The sequence below is a fragment of the Mastomys coucha genome, unplaced genomic scaffold, assembly GCF_008632895.1.
Source record: "Mastomys coucha isolate ucsf_1 unplaced genomic scaffold, UCSF_Mcou_1 pScaffold15, whole genome shotgun sequence".
Classification (NCBI taxonomy): domain Eukaryota; kingdom Metazoa; phylum Chordata; class Mammalia; order Rodentia; family Muridae; genus Mastomys; species Mastomys coucha.
This window is the reverse complement of record NW_022196897.1, coordinates 168,090,806-168,106,415: the sequence shown is the minus strand read 5'-3', so window position 1 is coordinate 168,106,415 and position 15,610 is coordinate 168,090,806. Positions and strand designations below refer to the sequence as shown.

Here is a 15,610-nt window from a genome sequence, read left to right as displayed (position 1 = left end):
CGCTGGTACTAGTGTTGTGGTCCACCAGTACCAGTACTAGAGAGGGAACATGGATAGGCGGGGCAGGAGCGACGGTGGGTTGACTTTTTAAATATTTCCCACAACAATGGACAACTGCTTTGAGCTCTAAAGAGGATGATTCTGTAATTACACATTTACTGGAAGTAATACCTATTATGAGGATACCTGTCTAAATTAAGACCGACAATGCCCCAGCATATGTCTCTAGTGCAGTGAAGCAATTCCTTGTGTATTATAATGTAAAGCATATTACAAGTAGGCCATACAATCCTACAAAATAAGCGGTGGTAGAAAGATCTAATCACACCTTTAAAAATGCTGATAAAGGGCTGGAAAGATGGCTCAGTGGTTAAGAGCACCAACGGCTCTTCCAGAGGTTCTGAGTTCAATTCCCAGCAACCACATGGTAGCTCACAACTATCTGTAATGGGACCAATGCCCTCTTCTAGTGTGTCTGAAGATAGCTACAGTATACTCATATACACAAAATAAACATTTTAAAAAATGCTTATAAAACAAAAAGGAAAAATAAAGACCCACATGTTAACTTTAATTATGTTAAAATGTTAGCATTTCTGAATGTTAATGAGAAAGGAACAACAGCAACCGAGAGACACTGAGTTATAGAAAAAAAAAGTGGAGTTAAATCAGCCTACATACTTAAAGGTTGTGTTAATATCAGAACGGGAGCCCACAGAAATTTTGCATTTTAAATTGCACATATTCGTTTATATTTCCACAGGGAATGAAGAGTTGTGGATACCATCAAAACTGATAAAGGTTAGAATTGAGCAGGAGAGGTCTCCTATAAACCTTAGCCACCGACTGGAAAAATGCTTATTTCATTGTAAACATCTGTTTATAATTTCCTGCTACGTCAGGCATAATTAATAGCTAAAACCAGGAGGGAAATGCAGTGACAATTCTGGGATTTTGGTTTCTTTAAGAAACACAGAAATATGTTTTCATTTTAATTCTAGGTGTGGGATATGAGGATGCTTCATATTGCCCACAGCAGCTATGATTTGCCTCATGCCCTGGCAGAGGCATGTTTTTGCCTGTTTCAGATATAGCTTCTGCAATCATGTGACATTTGGAATTTTGGGGACTTTTCAGAGGTATATAAATGCTAGGGCCTGGAGAGATGGAGGGTTTTTGGTTGGTTGTTAGTTGGGTTTTGTTAAGTAGTCATACGCAAAGATGCAAGAAGAAATTAGTTATCTTGATGGAAAAGATCAAACTTAACCAAAGGAACTCAATATCCCTAATCAGCAGGAAGTAGTCTAAATAACATGGATCCCTTTCTGAACCCTGACTTTATTCAGAGATCTCTTTCCTTATCCCTTTTTCTCTTTTATCTAATGTTAGGTGGTTGAAAGGGTGGAAGAAAAAAAAAGAATCAAGGGTGGAAGACAGAAGAACCCACAAAGTAGCAAGACAAGCTACAGAGACCAGACTCAAGTCCCTGGATCAAATACCTGAGCTGTCCATCTGTGAGGGACTCTCCTGAGTCTGTGCTGGGAATAGCCTCAACAGGCCCTTCCCAGTTGTGTAGACCTTCCTTCCCAGTTCAGTGGTCTGGGGGTGAGCATAGTGCCTAGAAATGATCTTCCCACTCACAATCCTAAAAGTTCCTCATTCAAGTTTAGCCTTACATATTTTAAACTCCTAAAAAAACAATAAACATGGATTCTACCTAAGAAAATGTGTAAGACTAAATCATGAAAAACATCTGGCAGCAGGGTTGTTAGTGACCAGAACAGGGAGAAGGCAAGGGAGGTAACTACTTGACAGAGCACTTGGGTGCCAATAGTCAAAGGAAGGTCTTCAGAACTCACACCTTGTAATCCCACACCAAGGGCAACTTTGTATCAGAAACATGTAAAATTCTGGGTAGTCAATTTAATTTGTTTTTTGAGACAGATCTTTCTTTGTATATTCTTGGCTGTCCAGAAATTCATTCTGTACTCCAGGCTGGCCTCGAACTCCTCTGCACCCCAAGTGCTGGGATAAAGGGGTACACCACCACCATTGCCCAGAATGTTTGTTCATTTTGATACAGGGTCCTCACTGCATAAGACCAGCCTGGCTCAACTTCACAAAAACCTGATTGCCTCCACTTCCTAACTAAGATTAAGGATATGCACAAACATACCTCTGGCTTAAGGGCCAGCTGTTACTAAATCATATTATGTTATATGAGCAGAAGAGGAAATGAATGAGCCTGGCCTAAGTATATCCATCCAGGCAGATTTATGAAACATCAAAGCTGAGTGAAAAAGACTGCAAGTGATTTAGTACAGCATAGCAATATCAACGAAAATGTAACCCTCCTGGTTTGAGGCCTGCCTCTCATAACCACACCTCTCTGCCCACCTCCTGCCATTTGCCACGCCTCGTTCCTGGTTCCAGTTACATCGGAAGTCCCACCTCTGCAGAGACAAAAAGAAGTCGCTGATTGGGCTGGCATGCTGACGAACTTGTGGGAGGGATTTACCTCACCTATTCTGTTGGCTGGTAAAAAAACGGCATTAAAATTGAAGATGGCTGAGCGTTCACGGCTCCCGTCTAATTTTTTAACCTACCACGTGGACAGGTATACCTTTGGCCACCCTGTATTCTCCCTAACTCTCTCTTACTGTTGCTCTTCTTTCTAACTCCATTTTCCAGAATAACCCTCTCTCTTTAACGTTACTGCTGGGCGGCAACACGAAAATACCTGTAACGAAAAAATTCATAACCTATGAAAAAACTTCACCAGCAAGATATCTGATTTCTGGCAGGCAGTGGTGACGTATGCCTTTAATCCCAGCACTTGGGAGGCAGAGGCAGGCAGATTTCTGAGTTCGAGACCAGCCTGGTCTACAGAGTGAGTTCCAGGACAGCCAGGGCTACACAGAGAAACCCTGTCTCGAAAAACCAAAAAAAAAAAGATAACTGATTTCTTCTTCTTTGTGCATGACTACTTAACAAATCCCAACCAACAACAACCAAAAATCCTCCACCTCTCCAGGCATTTGCATTTATATGCCCTCTGAAAAGTCTCTGAAATTCCAAACATGATACAGTTGCAGAAACTATCTGCAGCAGGCGAAACCATGCTTCTGCTAGAGTACGAGGAAAATCACAGTCAGCTGTTGTGGACCATATACCACACCTGGGATTAAAATGGACACATTCTTGTAATTTATATTTGTGTTTTTATGGAGCCAACACTAGCAAACAAGGCACCAAGAAGAGAACAAGTGGATAGACGTACTAGGGGCCACCTCAGCGAGAACACAAACTGGGCTTCATTTTCTCATTTTATTCTTTTATGGGAAATCTGAACCAAATTGCTTAGTTTTCAGTCTGAAGAGGAAGTTCTAAGGTGTTTATTCTTAGTACTCTTAGGATGCTTTTATCCCGCCAAAACATGGTTTTTGAAGCCTCAAAATTTTTATTGTTTTTAATCATGTGTATATGTATCTACATGTGGGTATAATATGGACATGAATGCAAGTGCCTGCAGAGGCCAGAGGTGTTAGATCTCCAGGAGCTGTAATTATAGTTGTGAGCTGTCTGATGTGGGTGCTGGAACCTGAAATCCAGTCCTCTGGAAGAGCACCAAGTACCATTAACCCCTGAGTATCTCTCTAGTTCATGTACATGCTTTTGAAATAGGGTTGTTATATAGCCTTGGATGGCCTGGAACACGTGTTACATAAGCCAGACTGGATGCTCAAACTAGCAGCAATCTTCCTGCCTCTCTCCTTTAAGTGTTAGAATTATAGATATGCACCACCATGTACAGCTTTTTCAAAACAAAGTTTAGTTTCACAGGACTATATAGCAAGGTCTTGCTGGCTTCAACTAAAAAGCCTTTCAAAAGTTTTCTCAGACTGGAAATGTAACTCAATGGCTAAATGCCTGCCTAGTATGAGTGAGGCCCTAAATTCAATTTCTAGTACTACAACAGAAGTCAAGGGAGGGAGGAAAATCAATCTGTCTAGCCCCATGTTAAGATGAAGGGCAAGAGGCTGAAGAAATGGCTCATCAGTCAAGGCACTGGCTACTTTTTTCCCCCTAGAGACCAGGGTTTGATTCCCAGCATCTCATCCAGTAGTTCACAACCATTTTATAACTTCAGTCTCAGGCACTTGGTATACATATGCATATGTGCAAAACATGCATACACATACAAATTAAAAAGACAAGCCAGGTAGTGGTTGTGTATACCTTTAATCCCAAGCATTCAAGAGGTAGAGGCAGGCAGATCTCTGAGTTGGAGGTCAGTGTGGTGTACAGAGCAAGTTCCAGAACAGCCAGGGATAAACAGATAAAACTCTGTCTCCAAAACTTAACGGTTGAGTTACCTATACAGTGAGTTCCAGGCCAGCCAGGGGCATAGAGTGAAGCAGCAAGGAAGGAAGGGTGGAAGGAAGGAAAAGAAAAAGTGATCAAGCACACAAAAGGCTCCATTCTTCAGACAGGGTGCAGATCAGACAAGGAGGGACCTGGTCAGACCTGAGGGACTTCATGGTTAAGGTGTCTTCTTTCACTCTAATAGAAGTGTTTGGGGCTCAGCCTCAGGCTGGTACTGCTGTAACCAGGGACCACATTCCAGCACTAAGGTCTTCAAAATGGCACCCAGGAACACATGATTTTGTAGTAGCCAGGACTGAACACTCATCAAAGTAGTGGAGGAAACACAGACACCAAACAAAAGGACATGTGAACTTGAACTGATTATCCTAGGCCACACCTGCTCTTACTCTGCCATCAGGTGTGCATGCATGAGTGTGTACAAACTTACCTCCCTCCCCAACCCCCCTCCAGGACCATGACATCTGGAGGGCCAGATGGTTAAGACACAGCAGGATGGATCCTACCAAGAAATGCTGGAGCATAAACTGGCCAGTAACAGCTAGAAGCTGTTTTTTTTGTTTGTTTGTTTTTTGTTTTTTAAAGATTATTTTAAATAGGTACACTGTAGCTGTCTTCAGATCCACCAGAAGAGGGCATCAGATCTCATTACTGGTGGTTGTGAGCCACCATGTCGTTGCTGGGATTTGAACTCAGGACCTTTGGAAAAGCAGTCGGTGCTCTTACTGGCTGAGTCATCTCACCAGCCCAGGAGCTGTTCTTATACCAACCATTACACACCCAGGAAGTCTATATAGACCACATCTCTCAGAAATATAAATGGCCGAGACAAAAGGTAGACAGAGTTACAGCTACCTAGTTGGGTAAGAGCTGAGGTATCTAGATGCCCTCTACACTATGCATTTCTCTTAAGCTTCTAATTCAGGACAGAGGCATGTTGTGTGGTCAAGGTCTCACACTCTCAGAATCAACAACCCCCAACATATGCTGCCCCAGATCTTGTTCACACTACACTGGAAATGTGGCCAGCCTAAATGCTCACTACGAAAGTATGAGCAAGTACATATGAAGAACAGCAGGGAAGCTTCTAGAAGCTACAAGTACAAGCTAGAGAGGTGTCAAGCTAGGAAGATGAAGAAATTGCAGAGCTAAGAGTCATAATCCAGCAGCTTGGTTTGGCCATTAAGACCAGAGGACATGGGTATAGTATTACCTGCTCTGGAGTAAAAACCCAGAGCTGTGAGGCAAGAATTCAACCACTAGGGGGCCAGACACACCAGGAGGGCTCCAGAAACCCTATTGCTCTTGGCTTAAGACTATTTAACAGGTCTGTCTATGTCCCACCTCCCCCAAGGTCTATATAGCCAGGCAGGCCTACAAGTCACAGAAATCTGCTTGCCTTAGCAGGAATTAAAGGTGCAAGGGACTAACTGGTGCTTTCCATCATACTAGTCATGAGATTCATAAATGAGGTATTAGAACTGAGAGGGAGGGGTGCTCACAGCTAGACCAGGAAATGAGGGTCAACCCAAAAGGGCCTGACCCAGCTGGGGTCAACATCAGGTGCTACTTCAGTGCCAAATTCAAAAATGATATTTGACAGGAAATAACTAATAAGACACTTATCTGGTCTGCAGTGAAAACATTTATTGTACAACAGCTATCTTTTAGGTCAACATTTAGACAGCTCACCATGCAGAACCACCATAGCTTTCAGCTTGGTCCTTGGAGGAACACCAATCAGCCTGAACTGACAGCAGCTTGTACCCTGCTGTAAACAAGTCTTTAGCAGTGGGTAAAATTAGTATAGGCTTTTCATACACTTGATTTTACCTCTTAAAAACTCTCAAGTGAAAATTTCTTTCCCCAACTTAGTATTGAGATACTTTCCTAGAAAACATATCAAAATCACATCGTATGGGGCACTTGACCCAGGCCCTTCCTTGGTAGCACAGAGATCCTAACTAGGCTATCCTTTACATGCACCTAGATCACTGATTTTTATCTGGTACCCATAACACTGGTCTTAGAGAAGAGTTTCTAGTCATGTCCCAGACCCTCAAATCCTTGAATGTCAGGTGACCTTCACATGGTTCCTAGGGATATATTTGGTATGGTCATCCTTCTAGCCACATATACAGCTGAAGCCAATGCTGGCCAGGGCTTATGCACTCAAATCCATGTATCTATGTACACAATAAACTTAGGGTTTCCTTTTGTGTTTTGCCAGGAGACCCTACCCCTGCCCAACACTTCAAGAAACCACAGGCTGTTTTGGAGCTGACTTTTATTGTACTTGTTGCTTTGCCACCAAACAGAGGCATGACAGGCCTGCTGTGTGATATATACATATACACATATGTACACACACTGACACACACCACAACCCACACTCACAGCATGTGATAACACACACTGTGCTTGTAAGGACAGTAAAGATGTAGGTTTTGCCACTTCCATAGGAGGATAATTCAACCAAAATAAAAAGGAACAAGCCAGTGCTGGGACACATGGGTTCACAGCTCAAAACACTGGAAAAAGAGTAAGATCAGTCACGGTTTATACTGTTCACAGCTGCCCCTCAATAAAAGATGCACTGTTCTCTGTACCACAGCACCTACACCCTCCAGGGACAGCTTGAATGATTACATCACTATCTCTGGAGACTACCAGCTCCAACACTGGCACCTCCTTTACACAAGGTTCACCTGGAATAGAAGCCATGGATCAGAAGGACAATGGGCACTGACTGATATGAAATCTTGATATCTGAGAAGAGACTGGCTTTCTATGATTCAGGAACAAATCCAGCAACTAACTTGGGAAAAAAGTTGCCTAACCACAGTAAGCACTGGTTTCTTTCTTTTGTTTTTTCTTAAGACAGGATTTCTTCGTATGTAGTTCTGGCTGTCCTGGAACTAGTTCTGTAGACCAGGCTGAGAGAGCCGCCTGCCTCTGCTTCCCAAATGCTGGGATTAAAGGCGTTTGCCACCATCACCCAGCCTGGTTTTTCCCCATTGGGTGCTGGCTGTTAACCGAACATGAGAAGGGTAGGAAAGGTCATAAACATTGCACAGAATCATCTAAAGTAATTTTAAAATACAGTCAAAAGGAAGACAAGGAAAGACATCATTGGGCACAAACAGAATCTATACTCCAGCAGCCTTGGTAGATGGGTCCCCCAGGGTCTCTCGCAACTACTACTTTCTGTACGCCAGAAGTGGTCAATTTCTGGTCCTGAAGGGTATCCACTGCATAGGATGAACTTCCACACACAGATTCCAGCACTCCCTTGGCAACACACCACAGTACCATCTACATTGCCTACCAGTATAGGAGTTAGGGGAGTGTGTATCTATATATATTTAATATTTATATTTGGACAGGAATAGTCAGGCTGACTCTGAGACTCACCAGTTCTTAGCTTAGGGCAAATGAAATCAAGGAGACCTCAGATCAACATAGTAAAACCCTACAAGGGAGTCTGCACAGGGACAGGTTAGGGAATTTACTGGCCGTGGCAATCACTATTATCACCTTGAAACTGTTCTACATATGGAGGGTTTCAAGTTCAACATGATTTATTTAGCTTTACAAATTCCAAAAGACACTAGGTTCAAAACTTCTGTGCTCTCACCCTAACAGCACCACAAGTCCCAGTTCAGGACCTGGCTCACTAGGATGTGAGGGAAAGTGCCACAGAGCTACATGCAGGAGAGATGTGCTACCAGATTGCAACTGATCATCTACAACTCTGGACCAGGTTCCTGGTAATTGTGGGAGAAGGGCACCAAGACTAGTGTACTGGGACCAGCACCCCAGATTGCCCAGTGATTTCTCTTTTTCCTTTGTTCCAAATATGGGTCAAGCAATGGATTTCTCATTCTTCCTTTAGGTTGTTTTGTTTGAGTCAGGGTCTTACTATGTAAGTCCAGACTGGTCTACAAGGTCCCCCTACCTCAGCCTCCCTAGTGCTGGGGCAATAGGCACGTCCCACTACAATCTAGACACAGGCCTGATGCTTACAAATTTACTTTTAACTGAGTATGCTACTGAATATCCCTAAAACCCTTTACAGAAGACTAACAAATCCATGGAGGGACTGAAACCAGCTCTTGGCTCATGTAGTTCTGCTGTAGGTTCAACGGGGAACCCTGGCATCAGTGTCTCCCAGGACCTGGATGAGTTCCCTCAATCACTGCCATGTTTGTCTGCCTCTTCTTGTAACTTCCTGACAACCTGATCTGGTCCTGAAGGCTCTGGTGAGCTGGGGTCAGGAGGTGGGCAGGGTGGGCTTCAGAAACACATGATGGTTTGTCTGGGCCACTGAGCCACCACATGAGCCTCCTCCTTCTTCATCTGTACTGGAAATGCAGATGGGCAGCAGCAGCCAACAGGGAAGATTCTGGAGGAACCTGGCTCATTGAAGTCTGGTACAACTATCTAGCTAACTGTAAAAGGGTAGGGTGGCTCCAAATTCCTAGTAACCACATTTTTCAACTCCACTCACCATGGTACCCTAGAACCAAGACTGGAATACTGACTGGAGGGAGGTTCACAGAGAAATTCTGTGGCCTGGAGCTGGCCTCCCAGGTTGAGTGACTACTACCATAGCTTCCCTGGAAGCCAACCCTTCTGAGCCAGGAGCACCAGGGTCCAGCCACCTGCTCTAGGAACCCAACACTCCAGCTCTGCCAGAGGCATTGATGATGACAGGTAGAAGCGAAGGCAAGCAGGGTGGATGGAACACTGGCAAGCACAGGGAGGGGGGTTCTGGATCCTGGGCACTCAAAACTGTTTATAAGCAGCTACATGCCATCCACAACTGGACTCAGAGACTTTCTGACTATGACTAAGTGGCAGGTGCTGCCATTTGTGGTTCTTAAAAGTCCAAAAAAGATTAAAAGGTTGGCTTGAAGGAATGTGGAAGATGACCCAGGAATGAGGGAAGGAGGCTGTGGCCCCGTCAATCCAGCTTTTGACCTGGAAAGGTGCAGAACAGAGACAAATGATTTCCCACACACCAGCAAGAAACATGCCTCCAATGATATGATTTCAGTCCACAAGGCCAGGAGACCCATGATAGCATTACATACACATTACAGAGTGTGCTCCCACTTTCAGAAGGGGCATACCTGCACTCTCCATAGCAGATCTAACAGGAAAACTGTCACGAGGCCGAGTGAGATGATGCAGAGACCCTATGAAAGCTTCCCAACACGAACACCGTGCAAACGACTGATGCTGGTGGTGCCTGGAAGACGGGGCCCAGTTCCCTCCTTTGCAGGTGAAATCAGAGCCCTGTCTGGAGCCTTGAGGATGAGATCAGACCATGGACTAGACCATATCACAGGACACAGAGGCCAACAAGGAGATGTAGCTCCAGGTGCTTACCTGACTCCTGTAAGCACAAGGAGACAGCTGAACCTTAACTGGGCCCACTTGGCTGAAAACCCAAAAAAAGCACTACCATCCAGTTAATTCAGCCCAGCTGCAGCACGTCCACAACACAGACATTGAACATAACCCATACATGCTATTAAAAAAAGGATAAAACAGAAGAAGACCGTAGCTACACTGCTTTAAATACTGCATGCTACGCACTTCATGTATCAAGGATTGACAGATGGTGGACTTAGAGGAGGTGGGAGTGGCCCTGACCAGTCACAACAGGTCAGGTTGACGTCTGCCTTCCCATCTCAGTGACTACAGTTCATGATTCTAAGGTTGCAGTGGCCAGATGCTGATTCATCCTCTAATCACAGCCTCTCCTGAATTTAGTTGAACCCGTCGGTGTGATAGCTGGGGTGGGAGTCAGCTGTCAGCTGGGTGGTCTCTGTGGCGGATGCTGGCTGTATGACGATCGGTGTATCTGTAGCCTCTGAAAAGTAAGTAGACAACCTCATCGCACAAGGGCAGCAGCGGTGTTGTGTGCCCATCGACATGGTCCTTGAATCACATCATTCGGCCACCTGGACAGACACTCAGGGGAGAGGCTACTTGTTGACCTCCACCCAACACACTTTCCTCAGTGGTCTCAGGTAACACCAGCCCCCGGCCCTCCCCCACTTGCTTACCTCCCACCCCACCTTTGGTCCCTTAGATCTACGGCTACCAGTTCATGGGCAGGAACAGCTCCCTGCACCTGCTTTACCTCAAGTGTCCACGTTCACACCTCAACAGTCCCAGATGCCACCACAAACACTCTCGGCACAGTGTCAGTGCCCTCCTGTTTGACAAGACAGTTGACACCGTTCAGGGCCAGTGCTGGCTTCACCCCACACACTCACAAGGTCCTGGGCTGGGCACTTACCCCTTTCATCAGACTGCAGCTGGGCCTCCAAGTCTTCGGGGGATACGTAGAATTCTGTCTCCTCACCCTCAGGTGCCTTGGGCTTGCATTTCCCACAGCAGCAGTTAAAGCAACAGCACAGACAGCAGCAGCAGTAGCAGCAGGTGAGGAGGCCACAGACAACAAACAGCGCCTGGGAGAGAGAATACTGACTGGCACTATGTGGCCTCAAGGGCCAACAGGCCACACCACAAGACCCCCCCTGGAGAAGACAGGTCACAAGCTGCAGAGTATACAACTAATGCTAAGGGTATCTTTCAGGAAAATGCTGTAGACAAGAGAGAACTTGCAGGGTGAAAACAGGAGAAGCAGAAGTAATAAAAATTAATTTGTAGAGATGAGATTGAACACAAGCCATGAAGTTCTCCTAGTCTGACCATCTCTCTGGAAACAGAAAAGTGTAACTTTCCCTTTCTCTTCGATTTCTTTTTTCTTCAAATGTTGACCAGAGCCTAAGCATGCTTTTACCTCTGAAGTCTAAAGCATGGTACTTTGGACTTCCTTACTCTTTCTCTGAAGCCTCACTCCCAGTGCAGTTGACTCTCCACACCAAACTCAAATGGCATAGTTCTCTCCTTTAGTTTCCACTTATAAATTTCTCTAATGGAATTCTCTCTAAAACTGTAAGATTGAAGACTAACCAGTAAAAGCCCAAAATAACAAAATCTGGCTACCCATACCTAAGAACTACAGGATAGTTTACTCTGACTTTGTATAAGGCTGACAGATGAGGGGAGCAAAAAGGGCTATTAAATAAATGAATGATGTTAAGTCAAGAGTTTTTAAAGTAAGATTTTAAGTCTCCCATGCTAACAAAAAGCCTGCCCACACATATCTCAACCTTTTTAATAAGTTGGTACCATGCATCAGAGACAATCATGTCGATGCAAATGGTTCTGCTTCACGTACGCCGTGTGCTGTACTTGCCATGATAGGCCAGTGTAACAGCTGTAGAACACACAGAAGACAGCCCTAGGCCAGAAAGCCTATCAAGGGATTGAAGGAACAGGTCTTTCAATGTCTGTCGTCCACTATGAACTAGAATTTTCAATGCCTTCAGTGTGGCAGCTCACCTTGGCCCACCAGCTGGAGAGTACGAAGTAGGTGTTGACGTTCTCCTCCCCAAACTGTTCAGCCACATAGAGCCCCAGGGAGCCATACTTGTCATAAATGTTTCTTTTCGTGGCATCTGTCAGGATGGCGTGGGCGTTGTTAATCTCCTTAAACTTGTCTGCAGCCTCTGGGTTATCAGGGTTCTTGTCGGGGTGATATTTCAGGGCCAATTTCCTGTAATCAAAATCATTTCCTGGCTCTACCTTGGTCTTGCGTTTTTCATTCATTCAGCGGAGTCCAGGGGAAGAGATATTTACTTATTAGCACCTCATTTGTCAACTTTCCAGAGATCTGGCTAATCAGAGTCAAAAGAAGTCTCTAATTGCTTTAGGATAATCCTTTCTACTAGGAAACACCCACAAAGGTAAGTCCTGGGGTACTAAGTAATGGTAGGGCACAGCTTATAGCACTCACTTCCTGCCAACCCCTAGTGTCCCAACTTGCTAATTCTACATTAGAAAAATAAGGTAATGGCGGAGAAAAGTATAATATTGATAATTTAGAACAATGCAAGTAGAGGGCCCTAAGAGTATCTAAAGTGAAAATGCCCACCCCCTTTCTGGGTTACTGTATCATATTACACCTAGGAGATCCACTCTTCAAATCGAGTCAAACAGCAATGACAAGATAAAGAAAAGACCCCATCACTGTATTAAAATATAGCTTTTAGCACTTTAAAGGATCTGTTATGCCCAGGGTTCAAATCTTGACCCTGTGATGGTCTGGGGAAGAGTTGGCAATATCTTTTAAGTGTGTTTACTTTTTGATGCTAGAGAAGATCAGTGTAACAGTTTTGTTGCTGTTTGAGAAAGGGTCTCTCTACATAATCCTGGCTATTCTAGATTTCACTGCATAGACCAGGCTAGCTTCACTCACAGATATCCTTCTGCCTCTGCATCCCAAGTGCTAGGATTAAAGGCATTTGCCACCATGCATGGCCAGTGTGACAGTCTCGAGTCTGAGGGTTACACTATGAACATAAGGATAAAATGCAATTGCTAAAGAGTCTGTCAAGAAGACGTGTGGTGTGGTTCTTGTTAAATTATACAAGAAGCTGTGAGGACTGATGTTCTTCCAGCTTGACAAGGCTGCTTACCGATAGGACTTTTTAATGTCATCCGAGGTTGCATTCTTGTCCAGTCCAAGAACATGGTATAATGATTCCCCGGAAGTAGAGAGTGAGCGCTGCCTCTGGTCAGCCATGTTAGGTTAGTCTACAAGAGAAGATAAAGAAAAATATGGAGAAAGTGACAAAACCTGGGCCTGTGAGATGTGATAAGGGCACTGCTGTCATGCCAGACAAGTTAAATTTGACTCCCAAAATTCATATGGTAGAAGAGAAGTAACTCTCCTAAAAGTTTCCCCGAACTCTGCAAGTGTGCTGTGCTTTGTGTTCCTCTCCCACCCTATAAGTAAATATGTGGGGGCTGGTATCTATACTACATATAAAATGTTGCAACTATTTAAACAGGGCTCAGAAAACTGAAGATGTGTGACAGTTTAGCACAAAAAACTATGCTAGATGTGGTGGTATATGCCTGTAATCCCAGCTATGTGGGTGGCTGAGGCAAAAGAATTTTAAATTAGAGACCAACCCTACACTCACCTACATCTCCAAAATCTTGTCTTAGAAACCCCCCCCCCACACACACACACAAAACCTTATAGAAATGGAAGGAAAGCCAGGCAGTGGTGGCCCATGCCTTTAATCCCAGCACTTGGGAGGCAGAGGCAGGTGGATTTCTGAGTTCGAGGCCAGTCTGGTCTACAGAGTGAATTTAGGACAGCTAGAGCTACACAGAGAAACCCTGTCTCGAAAAAACAAAAACAAAAACAAAACAAAACAAAACAAAAAGGAAATAATAAAATATTAACAATAACAACAACAAAAACTAATCAATCATGAGGAAAATATTTCATGAGCTTTTCAGAAGACCTCCAGCAGCTGCCAAGGAAACCCTGAAACCCAGAATATGTGTTTAAAAGTTACTTGGGCATTTTTATTTTCACTAAGCACTTATTTTAGCTGGTGTTACACATGGTTGTTAGCCACCCAACATGGATGCTGTGAATGCAACTTAGGTCCTCTCTGCAAGAGCAGTACAAACAACTATTGAGCCTTTTTTCCAGCCCAAACCTTATCCATTTTTTAATATAACCCCTTATTTGTAACTTTCAAAGTATCTTTTCTGAGGCACCAAACTGAGACTACCTGTAATCCCTGAAACCAAACTAACAGCTATAACCTGGGGCTGACCCATTCAGGCCCTGTGCTTGCTATTTCAGTCTGTGAGCCTATGTGAGCTCTGCTTAGCTGACTCAGTCCACCATGTTCTCTTGGTGTCCTCTAGCCCCTCTGACTCCTACAGTCTTTCCTCCCTCTCTTCCTCAGGGTTGCTTCATCTCTGAGGAAGGGACCCAATGGAGACCCCCAATCCAGACTTTCTCACCGCATAATGTGGGTCTCTGTACTCGCTCTGTCTGATAATGACTGGACAAGGCACCAATCTATAAGTATATAGCAGAATATCATTATGAATATTTCATCTGCACCCCCTCCCAAAGACAAGCAAACAAAAATCAAACATTTATGCATGCATTCATTTATTCACTCTGGTTTTTTTGAAACAGGGTTTCCCTGTGCAGTCCTTGCAGCCCTGGACCACCTTTGTAGACCAGGTTGGCCTCAAATTCAAGAGATCCACCTGCCTATCTCTGCCTCCTAAGTGTTGGGATTAAAGACGTGCCACTACCACCTAGCTTAAATAAATGAATAAAATTTAAAGGAAGATGATGGCTCAGTGGTTAAAGAATGTTTACTACCCTTCCAGAGGACCCACATACAATTCCTAACATCCATATTGGGCAGCGTATAGCTGCCTAACTCCAGGTGGCTTCTGAGGACACCTGCACACACACACACACACACACACACACACACACACACACACACACAGAGCATATATTTACACAGAGATATGTATATAAATAAAATCTTAAGAGTTGTGGATTTAGGTTAATGGTAGACTATTATTAGCCTAGCATGTATTCAATCTCCAGTGCTGCAAAACCAATGAACCAACTAAAACTAAACAATCACATATGGTTCGTTCCTACTCAACACTGTTATCCAGAGCAACTAGACAGGTGGAAGAAATAAAGTTTATAAAACAGAAAAGGAGAAGTGAAAGTTGTCCCTGCTTGCAGATATGATTTAAATCAAGATGGTCATCAGGCTTGGTGGCAAATGTCTTAGCTCACTGAGCCATCTAGCTGGTTTCAACATAATTTTATTTTATTTTATTTTTTGGTTTTTCGAGACAGAGTTTCTCTGTATAGCCCTGGCTGCCCTGGAACTCACTCTGTAGTCCAGGCTGGCATTGAACTCAGAAATCCACCTGTCTCTGCCTCCCAAGTGCTGAGATTAAAGGCGTGCGCCACCACCGCCCGGCATAATTTTATTTTTAAATTATTATTATTTTTAAATTACTATTATTATTTGTTTTATTTTTGTTTTTCAAGACAGGGTTTCTCTCTGTATCCCTGGCTATCCTGGAACTCACTCTGTAGATCAAACTGCCCTCAAACTCATAGATCTGCCTGAGTGGTGGGATTTAAAGGCATGTGCCACCACTGGCTAGCTCATAATTTTATATATAGAAACATTAAAATTAGACTCAAAAATCTACATTAATAAAAAATCAGTAGCACTTTTATACATTAATAACAAACTTGGTAAGGTAGTTAAAAGAAAAAAAA

The 15,610-nt window shown here is 43.9% G+C and overlaps 2 protein-coding genes across 16 annotated transcripts in view; one reads left to right on the top strand and one right to left on the bottom strand.

Moving 5' to 3' along the window:
• Uckl1 (uridine-cytidine kinase 1 like 1) overlaps positions 1–2,351 on the top strand; it is a 26,130-nt gene extending 23,779 nt beyond the window's left edge. For 2 of the 6 annotated variants that reach the window (XM_031373117.1, XM_031373127.1), the window contains exons 16-17: positions 764–801; positions 1,390–2,351. In XM_031373117.1, the coding sequence (XP_031228977.1) occupies positions 764–801; positions 1,390–1,503 (152 nt within the window). In that variant the 3' untranslated portion in view covers positions 1,504–2,351. The remainder of the gene's footprint in view (positions 1–763; positions 802–1,389) is intronic. The other 4 variants (XM_031373115.1, XM_031373116.1, XM_031373118.1 and 1 more) reach the window with 4 other exon arrangements.
• A 3,665-nt stretch (positions 2,352–6,016) lies between these two features.
• The window catches only part of Dnajc5 (DnaJ heat shock protein family (Hsp40) member C5), a 36,097-nt gene continuing 26,503 nt past the window's right edge, over positions 6,017–15,610 (bottom strand). For 4 of the 10 annotated variants that reach the window (XM_031373099.1, XM_031373101.1, XM_031373102.1 and 1 more), the window contains 5 exons: positions 14,302–14,359; positions 12,948–13,065; positions 11,812–12,025; positions 10,700–10,871; positions 6,017–10,267 (listed from right to left, as the gene is read on the bottom strand). In XM_031373099.1, coding sequence (XP_031228959.1) covers positions 10,164–10,267; positions 10,700–10,871; positions 11,812–12,025; positions 12,948–13,054 — 597 coding nt within the window. In that variant the 5' untranslated portion in view covers positions 13,055–13,065; positions 14,302–14,359 and the 3' untranslated portion in view covers positions 6,017–10,163. Of the gene's footprint in view, positions 10,268–10,540; positions 10,616–10,699; positions 10,872–11,811; positions 12,026–12,947; positions 13,066–14,301; positions 14,360–15,610 lie in introns of all 10 variants that reach the window. The other 6 variants (XM_031373100.1, XM_031373098.1, XM_031373105.1 and 3 more) reach the window with 3 other exon arrangements.